The 22183-nt window shown below is 44.0% G+C and overlaps 1 protein-coding gene across 2 annotated transcripts in view; it reads right to left on the bottom strand.

Annotated features, from left to right (window-relative positions):
- LOC126174770 (receptor-type guanylate cyclase gcy-19) overlaps positions 1 to 22183 on the bottom strand; it is a 492286-nt gene that overhangs the window by 170578 nt on the left and 299525 nt on the right. For both annotated transcript variants that reach the window (XM_049921109.1, XM_049921111.1), the window contains exon 6: positions 19316 to 19444. In XM_049921109.1, the coding sequence (XP_049777066.1) occupies positions 19316 to 19444 (129 nt within the window). The remainder of the gene's footprint in view (positions 1 to 19315; positions 19445 to 22183) is intronic.

Genomic DNA, 22183 nt, shown 5'->3' with positions numbered 1-22183 from the left:
AAATCCATCTAAAACAAAACTGGTTGACGATGAAGTGGACCATCAGTCTGTACAATTGCAATGGTCTTGTATAGGTGATTACTAGCCTACGGATCCGGATAATCAGAATGCATATTGCAACTACATAACGTTTGAGAGAAACTTTTATATGTTCCTCCGCTAAAAAGAACCTGGGTTTTAAGCTTTGATTTATAACTATGGAAGTGGACTGTTCGAGTTTGATCCTGTCTAAATTCTAACGATACAGAAGTACATATCAGAAATCAGTATGGGATGTATTTGGCACGGAAGACTGTAGCTGTAATGGAATATTTGTTAATTGTGGAAGGGCGTACCCTACACAACGTTACTGTACTTAAATGACACCGACAGACGTTTGGTAACTATGTTACAGATGTCTGATTCCATTGCTTCGCTCGAGGGGCTGTATTTTGATCGTAAGTGGATTGGATTAGGATGGATTCAACATAAACGTATATGGCACGGAACACTCTAGTTTTAATGGAACATTTGTTAATGGTGGAAGGGAGTATCACACACAACGTCACTGTACTTAAATAGCACTCACTGAAGTTCTGAAATTATGTGACAGTATTTCGCAAATACACTCCTGGAAATTGAAATAAGAACACCGTGAATTCATTGTCCCAGGAAGGGGAAACTTTATTGACACATTCCTGGGGTCAGATACATCACATGATCACACTGACAGAACCACAGGCACATAGACACAGGCAACAGAGCATGCACAATGTCGGCACTAGTACAGTGTATATCCACCTTTCGCAGCGATGCAGGCTGCTATTCTCCCATGGAGACGATCGTAGAGATGCTGGATGTAGTCCTGTGGAACGGCTTGCCATGCCATTTCCACCTGGCGCCTCAGTTGGACCAGCGTTCGTGCTGGACGTGCAGACCGCGTGAGACGACGCTTCATCCAGTCCAAAACATGCTCAATGGGGGACAGATCCGGAGATCTTGCTGGCCAGGGTAGTTGACTTACACCTTCTAGAGCACGTTGGGTGGCACGGGATACATGCGGACGTGCATTGTCCTGTTGGAACAGCAAGTTCCCTTGCCGGTCTAGGAATGGTAGAACGATGGGTTCGATGTGGTTTGGATGTACCGTGCACTATTCAGTGTCCCCTCGACGATCACCAGTGGTGTACCGCCAGTGTAGGAGATCGCTCCCCACACCATGATGCCGGGTGTGGGCCCTGTGTGCCTCGGTCGTATGCAGTCCTGATTGTGGCGCTCACCTGCACGGCGCCAAACACGCATACGACCATCATTGGCACCAAGGCAGAAGCGACTCTCATCGCTGAAGACGACACGTCTCCATTCGTCCCTCCATTCACGCCTGTCGCGACACCACTGGAGGCGGGCTGCACGATGTTGGGGCGTGAGCGGAAAACGGCCTAACGGTGTGCGGGACCGTAGCCCAGCTTCATGGAGACGGTTGCGAATGGTCCTCGCCGATACCCCAGGAGCAACAGTGTCCCTAATTTGCTGGGAAGTGGCGGTGCGGTCCCCTACGGCACTGCGTAGGATCCTACGGTCTTGGCGTGCATCCGTGCGTCGCTGCGGTCCGGTCCCAGGTCGACGGGCACGTGCACCTTCCGCCGACCACTGGCGACAACATCGATGTGCTGTGGAGACCTCACGCCCCACGTGTTGAGCAATTCGGCGGTACGTCCACCCGGCCTCCCGCATGCCCACTATACGCCCTCGCTCAAAGTCCGTCAACTGGACATACGGTTCACGTCCACGCTGTCGCGGCATGCTACCAGTGTTAAAGACCGCGATGGAGCTCCGTATGCCACGGCAAACTGGCTGACACTGACGGCGGAGGTGCACAAATGCTGCGCAGCTAGCGCCATTCGACGGCCAACACCGCGGTTCCTGGTGTGTCCGCTGTGCCGTGCATGTGATCATTGCTTGTACAGCCCTCTCGCAGTGTCCGGAGCAAGTATGGTGGGTCTGACACACCGGTGTCAATGTGTTCTTTTTTCCATTTCCAGGAGTGTAGTTGTTTTTTGTAGAAATACGTCCTTTGATGACCCTTGAGCTGCTAATTCTAAAGTAGCAACACAAAGAGCACTGAGTATTGATGCACTGACACTGCTGGTGTCGAAGAAGGGAATGCCGAGGCAGAATGTGTCGTACTTAGCTGTCAACTGCTCCTAGATATTATGTCCATTTGCCGCACAGCTTCCCCCACGCTATATGAACGGCCTCCACCTTCGTCGTACCTCAGTATACCTTCTGAATTTCGCCGTAAGTTGAGGTCATTGTCGGCTTTTATGCACAGATCTGGGTAAGTGATACGTACTGGTGGAGAGTAACATCGATTCAACAGCTCGACGCCACATAGTCGCTGTCTGCCTATACTGTGAGCCCACATCAGTTCGTGTTCCGTGATTGACCTGCGAAGCAAAAGCATAATATGGATGCTGCAAGGGTCGTAAAGGTTGACGTACACCATTCGAATATGTGATGGAAGAAAAATCTCTGAGAAAGATGACGTATTTCTCCCGGAATTAGGGTATGTATGGAGACATGTAGGCAATGTTTTTCTTGAAACTTTCTGGCAGGTTAAAACTGTGTGCCGGACCGAGACTCGAACTCGGGACCTTTGACTTTCGGGAGCAAGTGCACTTGCCCGCGAAAGGCAGAGGTCCCGAGTTCGAGTCTCGGTCCGGCACACAGTTTTAACCTGCCAGGAAGTTTCATATCAGCGCACACTCCACTGCAGAGTGAAAATCTCATTTTTGGAATTTTTTAATTGATCAGCGTGTGAGACTAGGATGGGAGGGTAATCGATAATACTGATAAGATGTACCCTCTACCATGTACTGTACAGCTACTTGCAGTGTATTGTTTCAGATGTGGGATGTTCGTAGGAGATGGGTTGTCTGCAAGAGGGCGGGAGGACCTGTGGTGGGATTGGTAGTCGACATGAACGTAACTAGAGATCCAGTACACGCTCATCGTAAGTGTTAACTGCCGCAAAATGTCTAGGAGTAAACATCTGGAGCGAACTGAAGTAGAATGCATATGTCGATTTCGGATTCATTTGCTGGAGTCTTAAGGGAAGCAATCCAGACATTAAAAACTGAGAAGTCGGTGATCTGAAGCAGAAGAATATCTCGGGGTCAGATTCATTTGCATGGATTTTTAAGGGGGGTGTCATCCTCCAATTAAGAAGTGACGGTGTAGGAGGTGAGTGACCGCTAATCCCGTCGGTATGTCACCGAAAGATTGTGGCACTACATTTCGGATCGAGGTGTAAGACGTACTAAGATGACTGCTGTTGCTGGAGGTGACGTTGACAGTGATCTCGTCTTGCTTGTACTTGTTGATTAATTTGCTCTCGATGTACGGCAGTTGGATGAGAGTATAATTTCTGTGTTTTCTTCTAAATAAGTAACTACTCCTACGCTTATGTGTACTACACATGTGGATATACTCCGTTTTAGAGGGAATGCAGCATCATGGTCGGTCCACTATCGAAGAGCGTGGGGGTAAAAAGTGAGCACTGCTTTGATTACATTCCGAATCTCTCCCTACTCTAGCAGTAACCCTGAATTATGCGTGGAGATGTGAGGCTGTTGCACCAATGTAAATGATTTCATGGATAGTATCCTGGAAGCTCTGTGATGCTGTTAAATTCATATTATAGAGGAATACTCCCTTTGGAAAAAAGGTGATATATTTATCACGAAACACAATGCTATCAACGAAGACTCTGGCACCATTCCACTGTCGTAGTTCTGGCGTACTAATCGTAGAAATACGATAAAGGAGATTAGGACACGTACGAGGATATATTTATGTATCATTCGATATCGGTGAATTTCAGATGTGTCAGATTTTCTTTGTGTAGTCCTCGTATAGTAAAGGCTCAGCAGTAAGGCTTCCTTGGCCATTAAAAACCAATATCTGGTGAAGTGATCATAGAGGAGTTTTAGAGTATATACAAACGTATACAGACATTCATTTTTGCTCGATCATTGCGCAAGTGACTGGGAAAGGAGCGAAGAAAGCGATAATACTGCTACGACATAGTGCACAAGTGCAGTGGTTTTCAGAATACGTATTTAGATGTAGGCTCCTGCCTGTACCAGGATTTCGACACAGGTAAGCTACAGCGATTTGCAGAGGATTGAGAATTGGTGGGATAGATAGAAGTACTATTGAATCTAAAATAGCTGAAGGGACCTGCTACTGCTCTATTGCGTAATTTATTACAGATCACCAGAAGCTGTACCAATCACAAAAAATCTCTGGATGGGAGCATCCGCAGGGTAGTGAGTTTCTCCCTGAACGTTAAAGCGACACTCTGACATAAAGGAGGATGACAGGCAATCTCTTTACAGCTTCTTTCAAGTGTTGTGGCCAAACATATTATAGAATCTAGCATACGTCTCGTGAAGTGATTGTAGTGAGAAAATTAAAGGCTGATACAAAGGTTTTTACTGAGAGACAGCGCAGAAGTTCTCGATAAATAAGAGACAACATTCTTCCATGAGTTTTATACGCCTATAAATGGATGGACCGATATCTTAATAGGCAGACTAAATTTACACATGTATGTATATTTCACAAGCCATCGTACAGTGTTTGGTGGAGATACCCTCTACGACTACTATTCATTTCCTTTCCTATTCCACTCGCAAATAGAGAGTGAGAGAAAAGAAGACTACCCACATGCCTCCGTATGAGCGCTAATTTCTCGTATCTTATCCTCGTGGTTCTTACGTGAAATGTATGTTGATGGCAGTAGAATCCTTCTGCAGTCAGCTTCAAATGTCGATTCACAATAGTATTTCTCAAAAAGAACATCGTCTTCACTCCAGGGATTCCCATTTGAGTTAACTGGCGAGTGGAATCCGACCGCAGGAGGAAAAAATACTCGCCATACAAAGGGGATCTCATGATCAATTTAATTAGTTAGTGGACCACTTGGACATCAATGACATGCCGCAGGGCAGAAGAAGCGAGAGCGAGAGCGCCACTTACATAATTCGCGAGTTGGAAAGGTAATCAGGTGTTTTTTCGTTGCGGCGGCAATCAGATGTTTTTCGCTGTGGCGGGATCTTTTAACCAAATTTCAGTCCCTACCTACAATGGGAGTGGGAGAGATGGCCATCGTAATAAAATCAGCTATATTATCGAATTTATAAAATGATACATAGTATTAACCTGATATTTAGAGGTGACTATCGTAATAAAATTAGCTCTATTGCCGGATTTATAAAGTGATATTTACTTCTCGTCCGTGCTGCTATTTGTCTACCTTAAGAGAGTTCGAAAGGAGGAGGCTTCCTGTGACAGAAGCAGAGCATGCTCTTAGCACACTGTCACAAGCCAAAAATGAGTTTCAATTCTAATCTTGTAATGCAGGACGTAATAGATATTGAGCTGATATGAACAGATTTTTTTTACAGGATGAGACAGTAATTAGAGGAAATATAACCTATGTCATACTATTGTACATGATTTTCACACTAAGAAAGGTACTGCGCTGTCGAAACGCGTGAATGCTCTCATCTCTTCTGTCTTGAAAATGACGCACATAAAAGGGAGGAATCTACGTTTCGTATGAGAAATTAGAGATATGTAGACAACTCGCCATCTCCGATTGGGCGAAGTGGATTTTTTTAAACTGGGGTGAGTGGAATTGCAGTCAGAACTCTGTGCCAAAGCCGCGCCTGATTGTATCTCAGTGTGCTAGGACTTAGCGAGGCTGCTCTGTTGTCAGTGGCCGACCACAAGCTGCACCTTAGCCTGTGGCGACCGGTCAGGTGCGAAGAAAGTTTCTGGATGGCAGTTCTTCAGGTACACAATACACTCGGTAGTTGGTGTTGGACTAGACTAGAGATGACTGTGCTGTTTTTTTGTCTTGTGATGCCATTTTCAAGTAAGATGATGAGCACTACACTCATAAAAAAATCATACAACTTATTTCCCCTGTTGCTGTTGGCTAGGATGCGACTCGCAATTCATAAATAGGTATAAGTGTGTTTCATTCCCAAATGACGTTCATGCAGCACTTATGCGTATGGGGGCACGGATTTATAGTAGCACTGGGACAATGGGATGCCGACATAACACTGTTGTTACCCATCCTCATGTCTCTTCCGGCATAATAAGTCACTCTCATTCTGCCAACGGCATTTCAAAGGTGGTGGAGGAGCAGACAGATTTTCAGGGCACTCTCTTTTCCTAGGGGTGGCAAATTGCCGCTAAAGGCGGAAGAATCTGCAATGACCAGCGGCATGATGATGCGGAAGGCAAGGGAAACCACGGCATTAAAGACAAGTAACGTGTATCCACAGGACATATGGCTTGTAATTGAAGAAGTGTCATGGTGGTCTCTCCATTGGTGAAAGATTCCGGAATAGCCCCCCATTCGAATCACTGGGATGGGAATGCCAAGAGGGAGGCTACCATGAGAAAAAGATTGAATAATTAACGAAAGCATAACGTTCTACGAGTCGGGGCGTGGAATGTCAGGAGCTTGAACGTAGTAGGGAAGCTAGAAAATCTGAAAAGGGAAAAAGCAAAGGCTCAATCTAAATATAGTAAGGGTCAGTGAAGTGAAGTGGAAAGAAGGATTTCTGGTCAGATGAGTATAGGATGACACCAACGGCAGCAGAAAATTGTATAATGGGAGTAGGTTTCGTTATGAATAGGAAGGTAGGGTACAGAGTGTGTTACTGTGAACAGTTCAGTGGTAGGGTTGTTCGTATCAGAATCGACAGCAAACTAACAGAGACAAGGACAGTTCAGGTATACATGCCGACGTCGCAAGCTGAAGAGGAAGAGATAGAGAAAGTGTATGAGGATACTGACAGGGTGATGCAGTATGTAAAGGGATATGAAAATCTAATAGTCATGGGAGACTGGAATGCAGTTGTAGGGGAAGGAGTAGAAGAAAAGATTAAAGGGGAATGTGGACTAGGGACGAGGAATGAGAGAGGAGAAAGACTAATTGAATTCTGTAACAAGTTTCACTTAGTAATAGCGAATACTCTGTTCAGGAATCACAAGAGGAGGAGGTGTGCTTGGAAAAGACCGCGTGATACGGGAAGATTTCATGGTCAGACAGAAATTCCGAAATCAGATACTGGATTGTAAGGCGACTCCAGGAGGAGATATAGACGCAGCTCACAATGTAGTAGTGACGAAGCGTACCCTGAAGTTTAAGACATTAGTCAGGAAGAATCAGTACACAAAGAAGTGGGATACGGAAGTACTAAGGAATGACGAGATACGGTTGAAGTCCTCTAAAATAGCTACAGCAATAAGAAATATAAGGAAAAGCTCAGTAGGCAGTGCAGTTGAAGAGCAATGGACATCTCTAAAAAGGGCCATCACAGAAGTTGGGAAGGAAAACATAGGTACAAAGAAGGTAACTGCGAAGAAACCATGGGCAACAGAGGTGGTACTTCAATTGATCGATGAAAAGAGGAAGTACAAAAATGTTCCGGGAAACTCAGAAATCCAGAAATACAAGTCGCTGAGGAATGAAATAAATAGGAAGTGCAGGGAAGCTAAGACGAAATGGCTGCAGGAAAAATGTGAAGCCATCGAAAAAGAAATGATTGTCGGAAAGACAGTCTCAGCATACTAGAAAGTCAAAACAGACTTCGACTACATTAAAAGCAAGGGGGATAACATTCAGAGTGCAACGGGAAATCCACTGTTAAATGCAAAAGAGTGAGCGGATAGGTGGAAAGAATACATTGAAAGCCTCTATGACGGTGAAGATTTGTCTGATGTGATAGAAGAAGAAACAGGAGTCGATTTAGAAAAGATAGGGAATCCAGAATTAGAATCAGAAATTAAAAGAGCCTTGGAGGACTTATAATCAAATAAGGCAGAAAGAATAGAAAATATTCTATCAGAATTTCTAAAATCATTGGGGGGAGTGGTAACAAAACGACTATTCACGTGGGTGTGTAGAATGTATGAGTCTGGCGACATACCATCTGACTTGCGGAAAAACACCATCCACACAATTCCGAAGACTGCAAGAGCTGACAAGTGCGAGAATTATCGCACGATCAGCCTAATAGCAAATGCATCCAAATTGCTTCCAAGAAAAACATACAGAAGAATGGAAAAGGAAATTGAGGATGCTCTAGATGACGATCAGTTTGGCTTTAGGAAAGGTTAAGGCACGAGAGAGGCAATTCTGACATTGCGGTTAATAATGGAAGCAAGACTAAAAAAAAAATCAGAACATGTTCATAGGATTTGTCGACCTGGAAAAAGCGTTCGACAATGTCAAATGGTGCAAGATGTTCGAAATTCTGAAAAACGTATGGGTAACCTGTAGGGAGAGACGGGTAGTATACAATATGTACAAGAGCCAAGAGGGAATAATAAGAATGGATGACCAAGAACGAAGGGCTCAGATTAAAAAGAGTGTCAGACAAGTATGTAGCCTTTAACCCCTACTGTTCAATCTGTACATCTAGGAAACAGTGTTGGGAATAAAAGAAAGGTTCAGGAGTGGAATTAAAATTCAAAGTGAAAGGATATCAATGGTACGATTCGCTGATGACTTTGGTATCCTGAGCGAAAGTGAAGAAGAATTATACACTCTGCTGAATGGAATGAACCATCTAAAGAGTACAAAGTATGGACTGAGAGTAAATCGAAGAAAGACGAAGGTAATGAGAAGTAGTAGAAATGAGAACAGCGAGAAACTTAACATCAAGATTGAAGGCCATGAAGTATATAAAGTTAAGGAATTCTGCTACCTAGGCAGTAAAGAAACCAGTGACGGATGGAGCAAGGAGGACATTGAAAGCAGACTAGCAAATGGCAAAAAGGGCATTCCAGACCAAGAGAAGTCTACTAATATCCAATATCGGGGTTAATTTGAGGAAGAAATTTCTGAGAATTTACGTCTGGAGTACAGCATTCTATGGTAGTGAAACATGGACTGTGGGAAAGAGAAGAGAAGAGAATCGAAGCATTTGAGATGTCGTACTACAGACGAATGTTGAAAATAAGGTGGACTGGTAAGGTAAGGAATGAGGTGGTTCTGCGCAGAATCGGAGAGGAAAGGAACATGTGGAAAACACTGATAAGGTGAAAAGACAGGATGATAGGACATCTGTTAAGACATGAGGGAATGACTTCCATGGCACTATAGGGAGTTGTAGAGGGCAAAAACTGTAGAGGAAGACAGAGATTGGAATACATCCAGCAAATAATTGAGGACATAGCCTGCAAGAGCTACTCCGAGATGAAGAGGTTGGCACAGGAGAGGAATTCGTTGTGGTGAGGCGTAGCGCCGTATACCGATCCTGCCTTGGAGGCGGTTAAGTGGGAGATGTGTCTCAGAGCTGGATAGTGACAGATGGTGACGCAAGACTGAACGCACACGTAGTTTATGTATCAGCCGATAGAGGACAATATTGGATAGGGGGACTGTGATTTTAGTTTCGATTGTGCCCACTAGAGTGCACTGAAGTAATAGAATGTTTGTTATAAACTGTTCTAGTATCTTCATGAAGTGTTATTATGTCTTTTTGTGTATGTAAAATGTTATAAATGTGTTTTAGCAGTATGAATGATGCGTGAGTCTGGTTTAAGGTTAATATGAAGATAATTGTTTAACGAGTAATGTAGTAGGATTTAGTGTGGGAACATTTGGAAAAAGTATGGATATGGACAAAGGGGATTTTTGTAGAATAGATTTGTAAAGTAAGTTTATGGTAAAGGGGAAGTTAATTCAGGTATAAATAGCAATAGTAAATAACTTTATGCATAAGCAAAACAGCATATTAGATAATTACGTCGGTAAAAAGTTCAGTCGTTAGGTTTATTATTTTGCGATTGGTTGTTGATGAAAAGCGCGGACTGACGCGAGAGAACGTTGTTTTGCAATTGGCTGTTGAGTAAACTGTCCAATGGTAAAGCAATATGCTTCGCGCGCCTTTCTCTGCTGGTAGAGAAGACTTAGAGTATTCTAGAAAGAGTGAGAGCGTAGCCATGAAACAGTTCGGACGTGTGTAGTAGTAATTCCGATGGAAACGATAAGTTGCCCGATCTAGCAGTGTTTCATACATAAAAAGTGTGGTAAAGTGACGGCAAAATTATAACGATGGGCGTGTAGAAATTTCAGAATTTTTAAGTGAATTTTGTGACGAGAAAAGACATATATTCCGCGTGGCGTATTGAGCAAGTCGGTAGCTAAAAACTATGACTGCAGTTGGTACCGACAACCTTAATATTTGGCGAGCATTCTCAATCAAAAACAATCAGTATTTTTGTAGCTATTACGTTGTCGGGAAATGCAACTCCATAAACTTGCTAACGTGAGTGAAATGCATTGTGAGTGACTGTGTTAAGACTAGCACGGGCTTGGCAGTGATACTAGTTCACCAAGTTTCAGAATATATTAATTAAGGACAAAATTTCCAACCTTTCATTTCGTGTGAAAACTTTCTCCCGAAACGTAATTAGTGACTTTAATTGCAGCCTGGTTCACGTCGAAGTACAGTATGTTTCGCTGGACTTCCCTATTGATGATATGCTGAGACATTGTTCACAGGTAGGTGCAAGTTCGTCGTAAAGGGACGGAAAGAACCGCGCCGCCGCAGTGGGCCCCCTCAAACCAGTTAGAGGACTGACTCAGTGGGTATCAAAATGGGTTCAAATGGCTCTGAACACTATGGGACTTAACAAATGGTTCAAATGGCTCTGAGCACTATGGGACTTAACTTCTAAGGTCATCAGTCCCCTAGAACTTAGAACTAATTAAACCTAACTAACCTAAGGACATCACACACATCCATGCTCGAGGCAGGATTCGAACCTGCGACCGTAGCGGTCACGCGGTTCCAGACTGTAGCGCCTTTAACCGCTTGGCCACACCGTCCGGCGGGACTTAACAGCTGAGGTCATCAGCGCCCCTAGAACTTAGAACTACTTAAACCTAACTAACCTAAGGACATCACACACATCCATGCCCAAGGCAGGATTCGAACCTGCGACTGTAGCGCTCGCGTGGTTCCAGACTGAAGCGCCTAGAACCGCTCGGCCAATCCGGCCGGCAAAGTGGGTATCCACAAGACATGTGGCGTGTAATTGAAAAAGTGTTTTGATGATCGCTTTGTTGGCAAATGACTCCGGAATAGTTCCCCATTTGGGTCTCTGAGATGGGAGTGCCAAGAGGGAGGTTACCATGTGAAAAAGATTGAATAATCAACGAAAGCATAACGTTCTACGAGCCGGGGCGTGGAATGTCAGAAGCTTGAATGTGGTAGGGAAACTAGAAATTCCGAAAAGGGAAATGCATAGTATCAATCTAGTATAGTATGGGCCAGTGAAATGAAATGGAAAGAAGACAAGAATTTCTGGTCAGATGAGTATAAAGTAATTTCAACAGCGGCAGAAAGCAATATAGCAGGAGTAGGATTCATTATGAAGAGGAAGGCAGGTAGGAGAGTGTGTCACTTGAACAGTTCAGTGATAGGATTGTTCTTATCAGAATCGACAGCAAACTAAAACCGACAATGATAATTCAAGTATACATGCCGACATCTCAAGATGAATATGAAGAGATAGGGAAGGTATATGAGGATATTGAAAGGTTAATACAATACGTACAGGGAGATGAAAATGTAATAGTCACAGGGGACTAGGATGTAGTGGGAGATGAAGGAGTAGAAGAATATGTTACAGAAGAATATGGGCTTGGGACAAGGAATGAGAGAGGAGAAAGAATAAATGAGTTCTGTAATAAATTTCTGCTAGTAATAGCGAATACTCTGTGCAAGAATCACATATGAGGAGATATACTTGGAAAAGGCCGGGTGATAAGAGAAGATTTCAGTTAGATTACATCAAGGTCAGACAGAGATTCCGAAATCAGACACTGGATTTTAAGATGTCCCAGGAGCAGATATAGACTCAGGTCACAATGCAGTAGTGATGAAGAGTGGCCTGAAGTTTATGACAGTAGTCAGGAAGGGCCAATATGCAACAGAGTGGGATACGGAAGAACTAAGGAATGACGAGATATAGTTGAAGTTTTCTATGACTATAGATACAGCAGTAAGGAATAGCTCAGCAGGCAGTACAGTTGAAGAGCACTGGAAATCTCTAAAAAGGGCCACCACAGAAGTTGGAAAGGAAAACATAGGTACAAGGAGGGTAACTACAAACAAACCATGGGCAACAAGAAATACTTCAGTTGATCGACGAAAGGAGGAAGCACGGAAATGTTCCAGGAAAGTCAGGAATCCAGAAATAAAAGTCACTGAGGCATGAAATAAGTAGGAAATGCGGGGAAGCTAAGATGAAATGGCTGCATGAAAAACGTGAAGAAATCGAAAAAGAAATAATTATCGGAAAGACAGACTCAGCATGCAGGAAAGTCAAGACAATCTTCACTGACGCTAAAAGCAAGGGCTGTAACATTAAGAGTGCAACGAGAATTTCACTGTTAAATACAGAGGAGTGAACGGATAGGTGGAAAGAATACATTGAAAGCCTATATGAGGGGGAAGATTTGTCTAATGTGACAGAAGAAGAAATAGGAGCCGACTAGAAGATATACGGGATCCAGTATTAGAATCGGAATTTAAGAGAGGTTTGGAGGACTTTTAAGATCAAATAAGGCAGAAGGGATAGATAACATTCCTTCAGAACTTCTACAATCGTCGGGGGAAATGGCAACAAAACCACTATTCACTTTGTCGTATAAAATGTATGAGTCTGGCGACGCACCATCTGAGTTTTGGAAGAATATCATCCACACTGTTCCGAAGACTGCAAGAGCTGACAAGTGCGAGAATTATCGCACGATCAGCTTAACAACTCATGCATCGAAGTTCCTGACAAGAACAATATACAGAAGAATGGAAAAGAAAATTGAGGATGTGCTAGATGACGATCAGTTTGACTTTAGAAAAAGTGAAGGCACCTGAGAGGCAATTCAGACATTGCGGTTGATAGTGGAAGCAAGGCTAATGAAAAATCAGGACACATGAACAGGATTTGTCGACCTTGAGAAAGCGTTAGATAATGTAGAATGGTGAAAGATGTTCGAAATTATGAGGAAAATACAGGTAAGCCATAGGGAGAGACGGGTAGTATACAATCTGTACAAGAGCCAAGAGCGAATAATAAGAATGGATGACCACGAATGAAGGGCTCGGATTAAAAAGGGTGTAAAACAGGGATGTAGTATTTCGCCCCTACTGTTCGGTTTATACATTGAAGAAGCAATGCCGGAAACAGAAGAAAGGTTCAGGAGCGGAATTAAAATTAAAGACGAAAGGAAATCAATGGTACTATTCGCTGATGACTTTGCTATCCTGAGTGAAAGTGAAGAAGAATTACATGGTCTCCTGTATGGGATGAGCAGTCTAAATAACACGGAATAAGGATTTAGAATTACCTGAAGAAAGACGAATGTAATGAGAAGTACCAGAAATGAGAGTAGCAAGAAACTTAACATCAGGACTGATTGGCACGAAGTAGATGAAGTGAAGGAGTTCTACTACCTAGGCAGTAAAGTAACCAATGACGGACAGAGCAAGGAGGACATCAAAAGTAATCATCCCTTATCTCTGTGTGGTGGGTGATGAGGAGGGCAAAGGGGAAGGCGACAGGTGGGGGGCGGGGGGGGGGGGTGGGGGTGGGGGGGGGTTGGGAGGTTTCCAAGAGAAGTCAACTAGCATCAAACAGAGGCCTTAATTTGAGGAAGAAATTTCTGAGAGTGTAAAGCACTGGAGTACAGCTTTTTATGGTAGTTAAACATGGACTGTGGGAAAATCGGAATAGAAGAGAATCGAAGCATTTGAGATGTGGTGCTACAGACGAAAGCTGAAAATTAGGTGGACCGATAAGTTCTGAAGTTCTGTGCAGAATTGGAGAGGAAAGGAGTATGTGGAAAACACATGAGGGAATGACTTCTGTGGTACTAGAGGAAGCTATATTGCGCGAGAACTGTAGAGGAAGACAGAGACTGGAATACATCCAGCAAATAATCAAGGACATAGGTTGCAAGTGCTTCTCTCAGATGAAGTGGTTGGCATTTGAGAGGGATTCATGGCGGGTGGCATCAAACCAGTCAGAAGACTGATGACCCAAAAGAAAAAATCTCTCCCAGCAGTGATTCACTTGTAAATCGGTAGTAGGCTACTTTCCTGCATTTCGGTGATAGTGTGCTATCGTGTTGCTATTACCCCTCCTTCACACAAAGAGCTGTTGGCTAGGCCGGCTAGAGGAACTCTCTGATGCTGGACTTATGTCCTCTCTACTTCCAGCAGTAAATGATGACACTGATTGTTTCTACTTTATAGCACTTGATCAATGGAAACTTGGCAACTACTCCTCTACACCCCCTGTACTTCACAGCCAGAGAAAAAATTTCTGTTTCCCTCTTATTTCAATTTCCCACCATTAAGATGATGGGAAATTAGACTGTACCAGTATTGTGGGTCAGCCATCTTAGATTGTGACATTCCCAGCTTGTGGTAAATTCCAATTTTGGCAGTAAATTCAAATTAATTAATCCATTAATTTGACATCGAAAGTGTGCTTCCTCTGGCGAAAGAGCAGGTTGGGGACCTCCTGGGAGATGGAAAAGTGGCTCAGAGCTGAACTGGGGAGGGATAACAAAAAATTGTCCCAGGATCAGCATCCCTTTTCTCTGTGTGGTGGGCGATGAGGAGGGCAAAGGGGAAGGCGACAGGTGGGAGGGGGGGAGCTTTCTCAGAAGGATGGCTTATCCCCAGGGGGTCATGAATCAACCCAGGAGGTTATGAGTCACTTAGTAGTACAATAGGTTAAGGTCACAAATCAATCAGCTGTCACAGTTTAATTAATTAACTTATCAAATGTGAACCAGAACTCTCTTTACCCCACTGCTTACATCTTATGAACGCTTCTGAAGAAGCTGCTGGGAACTTGGCGCTTCATTGCTAGAACAGTGTGTCAGTGGGTAGGGATGACGAAGTTAGTAGAGAAATCGTCTTTTGGTCAGGGTAATTATGGAATCACAGATAAAGAAGGTTCTTTATTTAACCAAGTGGGGACAGTAGCTCGAGATCGTGATGGCAAACTTATATGTGTCATTGTTTTCATACACAGTTGTTATAATTTACACTGAGTGACCAGAAGTCAGGAGAAGGCGAAGGTTCTTGGGCATATCATTGGCTGCTGAATCCCATTTGGTGCACTTGTTGCTATACAGTCCTAGTAGACATGGATTCCTGGCAACTCTCATTAAAATCGGTGGGCATCTCAAGAATAATGATCGTCGACCAGACTCGTGGCTCTGTGGGTGCCACACGATGTCGGTTTGTTAAACACATGCGGTCATCCTGTGGGGAAGTTTAATCATGTGGAAACATTGTCTCCACGGCACTGCAAATTGTCCGTAGGCTCTGTTGATCTCTGGAACCAGAATTCTTGTGTTATCTTCGATATCGACTTTGTGTGTGGTGATGTGATGTACGCCAGGAAATCGCTGTGGTTGTCTGGCGCTAGTATTGTTACTCGTTTATGCCCACTCAGGGGGCACATACAGCTTGCGGTATGCTGCAGACGCGAAAACATTGTCACCCAGCAGGTCACCAGCTTCCATCTTTACAATAAGCTCGAAGACGAGGATATAAAGGTATATTTGTATACTTTGAAAGGAAATGGCTGTGCCATAACAGAAGTCCATATTGTCGGGGGGGGGGGGGGGGGGAGGGGGGGCAGGAGGTCTGTCTTTGCCTCTAAGATGAAGTTAAGAAACAACATCTTGCAGAAACTTGGTGGTATGACATGGGGATCATAAGCTCCAACACTATTAACATCTGCGCTTGCCCTGGTATACCCTGTGGCAGAATACTGCACAGCAGTTAGGATCAATAGCCCATGCAACAGATTCGTCGATGCGCAACTCAGCCAGACTATGCGCGTCATCACAGAAACAATCAGAGACACTGCAACTTTCAGGCTGCCTACTACAACTTTGTGGCTGCCTATTTTCATCCGTGTAGCTCCCCCAACTCAGCGCCGTGAAGCCTCTCTCAAGTGGGAGTTCACAAAAAACAGATGATGGGCCTTACCTCGCTGCACATGAGAACATTCCTGTACATACAAACTTTGCTGCCGTCGCCCACCTCTACAAGGTGCAAAATCTCTGGTGGGCAATGGAGCAACTGATGAACAGACTGATGAACAGAACAACGCTACCAAAGAACAGCTGAAGATGCCCTGCATCTCGATCAGGCCACTAGGGTCTGAAGAGCATTGCAAGATCTGGTCTGCACTTAATAGAGTAAGGACAGATAGCGGAAGATGTACTGACTCAATGTACAAATGAGGATTAACAACATCTTCAAGCTGTGACTGAACTGCAGAACGACAAACTGTTCAGCACATCATACGTACTTGCCCAAATTGAACTTTTACTGGCAATCCAGAGGAGTTCCTGTTTGCAACTCGATCAGGCCACCATGGTGTATGTTGGGTAGTTATTTGATTTTCTGTGCTTTGTAAATACTATAAATTTAATCAATTAATCGTCATGGCATTCTTTTCTACATGTTAAATAACTATAAAAATGTTTTCTTGTGTAACTTGATGCTTGCCATACGCCAAATAAATGAATAATCTTCGATATGCTTCTCGCACCGATTATCGTCCCACGCTCAAAGAAGCACATGCTGACTGCTACAGTGTATATCTATATGGACTTAGATGTTGTGTCTATACTCGCACTTCTCGTGCTGTCTAGCCACAATGTTTGGACGCCGTTCACATTACATATTCAAATGGAACAACCCCTCCTGTGCCTTGCGGCCACTCAACATTCGTTAAGCCGTGTGTCCTCTGACAAGTAACTACTGCAAGAACTAGCCGAGGTGTTTATGTTAAAACAGAAACCTGCACAAGTTTACTTCTGCAAGTCGCTTCAGCAAGTTTATTTCTGCAAATACTTGCAGAAGTTTTTTCCTTTAGGGTTGCGTCATGAGACGGGCAAGTGGACGTTTACAGTGCCATGGTTAAAAATAGAGAAGCCGGCACTGTGGCGGCGCTTTCTTACCACTGAAGAAAAATCGTAACGAAAAAAACAAAGTTAAGGAAAAATTAAATGTTTCAGTGAAGAAGCTGATAAAGTGGCTTACGATTTATGCTATCAAGAACCATTATTGAATGAAATAAAGTCAGAGGATTTCGCCCAGGCAAAAACTTTCTGAGAATGTCGTATGTTATTTTCGAACCTTTCTTGTCTGTCTCTTGTATAATCACATATTCGAAAACAGGATCCAAAAAAATGTGGCAAATTATATCACCAAGAGACGGCCATGCTATAAGAGGCGATCAAAAAAGTTTGTTTACCAATGACGAAAAATCACCATGAGTACTGGTGCAGTCATCCCAATGATGCACCAGGTTGAAGATATCCGTTTGGTAAAACACCGTGTCTTGCTGCATGAACAAGTTCGTAATTGCCTGCTGCACATCCTCGTCAGACAGGAGTCGTCGACGTTTCAAGGTCTATTTAACGGACTCAAAGCGAGATAATCGCACAGGGAGAGATCAGACCTATAAGGCGGGTGCTCGAGTGTCTCTCATTGTTGTTGTTTGTAATGGATGAGGCTGGCTTCTCTGATCGCCCAGGTCTAGTGTCGAATCGCGACCAGCATAGAACTTGGCGCCCCATTCCACAATGGTGGTCTTCGATAGACATGCTGTCCCATACACATTCATCATTCTCCGATGAGTGCCTACCGGTGTTTGTCCTCCAGCAGGCAAGAAAAGAACAGCAGCATGTTGGTCCCATTTGGAAACACATGGTACTAACATCACCATTGTTCACGTGTCTGCATTTACCACACGCATGTCAGAAAGACGCTAATGGCACACTAGTCCCTTGCGTACATGTTAGTGCTTATACACCCAATTGGAGTCGTGTCACGTTGCATATACGCTGCAGCAACGCCCTCAAACAGGAACTTTTTGATCGTTCCTTATACTTCCCTTCTGGTGAAATAATGTAATCGTAATTCATTTCGCACTTCCTTTGTTGCCGTAGCCAATTACACTGATGACTCAAAACATTATGACCACTGCCCACCGCGAGGTTGAATGACTTCTGGTGGTGTAGTGAGGCAGTAAGGAAAGAATGTAAATGGAACTGAGTCCAATGGACAGATATTATAGCGAAGTAGAGAAGCAAATGCAGAAATCCAGTGATATAAGCGGTTTTGACAAAGGACAAATTGTTTCGCCTGTCGATTGAACCTAATTTCTTGTTACACCAGGTCGATGGCTGGGTCCTTACAAGCCGTCATCCAGGCGAATGGCTCCACGAAACATGCACCCGCCACAGTTGCAGGCCGATGAGGACAGGATTATGCTATGGTGTACATTGAGGTGGGCTTCCATGGGTTCTGTGGTGGTAATCTAAGGTCTCGTGACAGCAGTAAACTACGTGAACATTATTGCGGACCACATGGGTCACCTTAAACTTGAACTCTGCTCCTATGGCGATGACATTTTCCAGCACGATAACTGTCCATGTTGCAAGGTCATGATTGTGCTACAGTGGTTTGAATGGCGTTACAGTGAACTCACATTGGTGTCTTGGCCGGCAAATGTGCCTGATCTGTGCCCGTTAGCCACAATCCCGTAATTTGCGGGAATTGACCTGTGCATAGACATCTGATGCCACATACTTCTGGAATCCTTCCAAGCAGAATCGGTGTGTACATACGAGTATTTAGGAATTCCAATGGTACATCTGTTTTAGCCCATGTTTTAGCGCTATTGTCCTTTCCGACAGTGACATTTTCATACCTGTATTGAACACACAAAACTTCCGCAAGTTTGAGGAAAGCTCCCAGAAAGTAGCAAGTTTCACAAGTATTTGCAGCAAGATGTAAGAAACTGTTTTCACTAACTTGCGGATGCTATTTCTGCAAGTTAATAAAACTTGTCGAAGTTGACTTACTGTGAGTGTGTCGACGTGCACGAACTTGCAGAAGTATCATCTATAAGCGACTTGCAGAAGTTTGTTTGCTGGTGGGCACACGACTTTACACAAATATATGACGGCATTTTAAATGTACCTTCGTTTTAATGAATTTGAAATTCTGTGCTCATTTGGATATGGCTACCTTGTGCTCATTTTTAAACAACTGATGGTACATTGAGATTTAAGGATTAAAAACGTATACTTAGTCCGAAAGTAAAAATCTATTTGGTTTTTGCATCAAACAATACGATTAGGTGGTAATGTTTTCTAGTTCCTCAGAAGGTAAATAGTTTTGATTTTACATACCTGATCATCACTCTGAGCTCTCTCTGCAACTTCCGTAGTTCGTCCACATAGGAGGCCATATTGTCGAAGTATTGTATGGCTTCATCCACACTTTGCTGTCGCTTTTTATTACCAAAGATTTCTTTCTTCCTGCAAATTTAAGAGAAACTTTAATTGCGTTACGAGAATAAAGTTCTAGGATATTTCTGAAATGTTCGTTACATTTCGTTCTGTACATGTCTTGTAGCAAACGATTATCATATGTATGGTTTCAACTTTCCATTGTGAGACTTAAGAGATCGTGACAGCTATTTGCTAGTTACACTTCGAAAGGGTAACCTAATACATTTTATAATATCAGGCGTTTGATAGGTAATGCTACGGTGGACGTGTAATCGAGAGTATTATTTGATGTTGTTGCAGCTTCATACATTTCACCCACATCGATCCTAATGCTTCATTTCGTTTGATCCCAGTTAATCAATTTTGTATAGAAACTATATCTCCTACTAATACTGGTTCACAGTGTTGTAGGCAACATATAAAACTATTTCCAATAGTTTAAGATAGCAGAGTTTGTGATTCTTAACGCACAGATCTTATTCTGTAATAATGAAACACTTTGGGAGACATTTCACGATACGCCAATAGTCATGTTATGACACCGGAGTTAAGCGACAGAGCACGTGAAAAAGGAATCGTCTTGTGTCATCTACCGGGTAGAATTGCATAACTTATGTAGTGTAGGCGCCCCGGTGGTGCCGGTCGCCTATGGTGGACTGGAAGCCGAGCGGTGACCTCTCCAGTTGTCAGGATGCTAGGAAATGACTGTGGACGTGTCAGAAACGCCAAAGAAACATTATTAATTCATGACACGTTTATTCCTGCCGAGTACAGTGTGGCCCACGTAACACACGTTGGCTGAGCTTGGTGGTATCAACGACCTTCCCCAAGTCCTCACTGACTCGGAGCGATGACACCAGCTCCGGGCCGCACCAGTCTTGCTAGCGCAGCGCCGCGTGCCGTGACGTAGCGGTGGAATGCCCTTACTTCGGCTGCGTGTGGCTGGCGGCGCCCGGCTGGCCGGCCGGCTCGGCGGCGGACAGCAGGCCGCTGTGCGTACGAGGCTCCGGGTTGGAGTCCCGGCACTGTCGGCATGAGAGGTGTTCTCGAAGTGCGGAGTGTACTCTATCCCACCCCGTCTTCTTCCCTGCTCCTCCTGGTGGCTCATCCGTGGTGCACGGGCGGAACGGGCTGTAGTCCCCCAGCGTCGTCGGCTCACCCGGTTGTGACGGCGGAGGCACAGGGCCTAGGCCCCACATGATCTCGACGACGGCTCACTGATGTGGTCAGCATTGGTGGCGAGCGAGTCTGCCGTGATGTCTGCTACTCCTGGGTTGATGATTGACAGTGGCTGCAGAGAGGACTAGAGCTGGTACTGTCCCCTCACGTCTGCTGCTGGATGGGCCGCCCTTACTGCAACATCTCCTTAATAAAGCTTAACATGTCGATCACCTAGCTGAGCGCTACGCAGCGACCCAGTACACATCTAACTGCAAGTCTAACTGCGAATGCCTTGTTGCTATCAAAGCTGGCGTATCTAAAGGAAGCACAAGCGACTTCCTGACATCTTGCTTGTTTGTAATGAACGCATTCGTTCCACTTATACTGCTGATTTATCTGTCGTACTGGCCCTTAGGCGTTCTTGTGACAGAGTTACGTGTTCTTACGGCAGACTTACGCGAAGTTATGAAATGCAGTACTGCTGACGCTATACCTCTGTCTTACACTCTACGAAAGTCTCCGTCTAACACAAACCCACGTGCTAAGCAATTCTCTGTCGCCTGTTGCGTGTAACCAGGCCACTGCCCCTGCGTGACGACACATTCCGATACATGTGCAATCCTCTTACATCTTGGCTAACCTACTGCCTCTGGCTCACAGCATAGGCAACGAAACTTTGACAACATTCCACGTTTACAACTCTTTACTATTCCGCGACACTACACATCCCCCTCCTTTAAGAAAATTCGTCCCGAATTTTACAATTCTGGACTTACTGGTTGTGCACTCCATACTTCCTTATACTCTACAGATATCTTACAACTACTCTTTCAACACTGTCAAACTTTTCCTATCCGCTAGTAATCTATTTACACTTAATACTGATTCCAGTCTTATCATTGGTTATCTATTTATATTACGCTCCACTATTCCTGATCCATCTCATAGGTATTTGATGTACGTTTGTTGTTTCAGCACGAGACATCTTTTTCCGTATACAAAAGTAAGTTGCACAAATAAACACTAGAACTAAGATTATGCTAGTCGTTGACACACCAAATATAATCGTGCTTTGCTTACGTTCCTCCCGATATTGCTGCACGTGCTGCAGTAGTTGATTAACTGAGATCTGCTCTTTTTCTGAGATAATCAGGCTATCTAAAGATTGTAGCAATGTGGGATCCAAGGACTCGTTAATAAACGTTGGGTTCTGGCGAGGCAATATGTGTGGTGGTTCCTCTGGATAATACAAGATAGTCTGTGTCACGTTAATCATTGTTGTACCCATGAAAGTAGCTGGTAGGTGAAAATGCTTCCCCACTATTTCACATCCAGTGCCATTAATCCATAACCCATGCCCTGAAATTCAAACTTTGATATATCTGTTAATCTACCATTTCTGTAACAAGTGGCAACTACGGTCTCTAGTTCGTACACAGAGTAAATCCAATGTTCCCCAACTTTCTGAAATTTCGGTCCCGGAAGTAACACCTTCTTTTCGCATTCTAAGGTTCCCATATTCTCCGAGAACAATTGCATCTCACACGAATGATTGTGGGTTGCCACCTCCTTTGCTGGACAAATAAAAACACTTCCCCTGAAACA

Source organism: Schistocerca cancellata, chromosome 3, assembly GCF_023864275.1.
Source record: "Schistocerca cancellata isolate TAMUIC-IGC-003103 chromosome 3, iqSchCanc2.1, whole genome shotgun sequence".
NCBI classification, from domain to species: Eukaryota; Metazoa; Arthropoda; class Insecta; order Orthoptera; family Acrididae; genus Schistocerca; species Schistocerca cancellata.
Note: the sequence above shows the minus strand (reverse complement) of the source record. Positions and strands in the feature narration are given on the sequence as shown.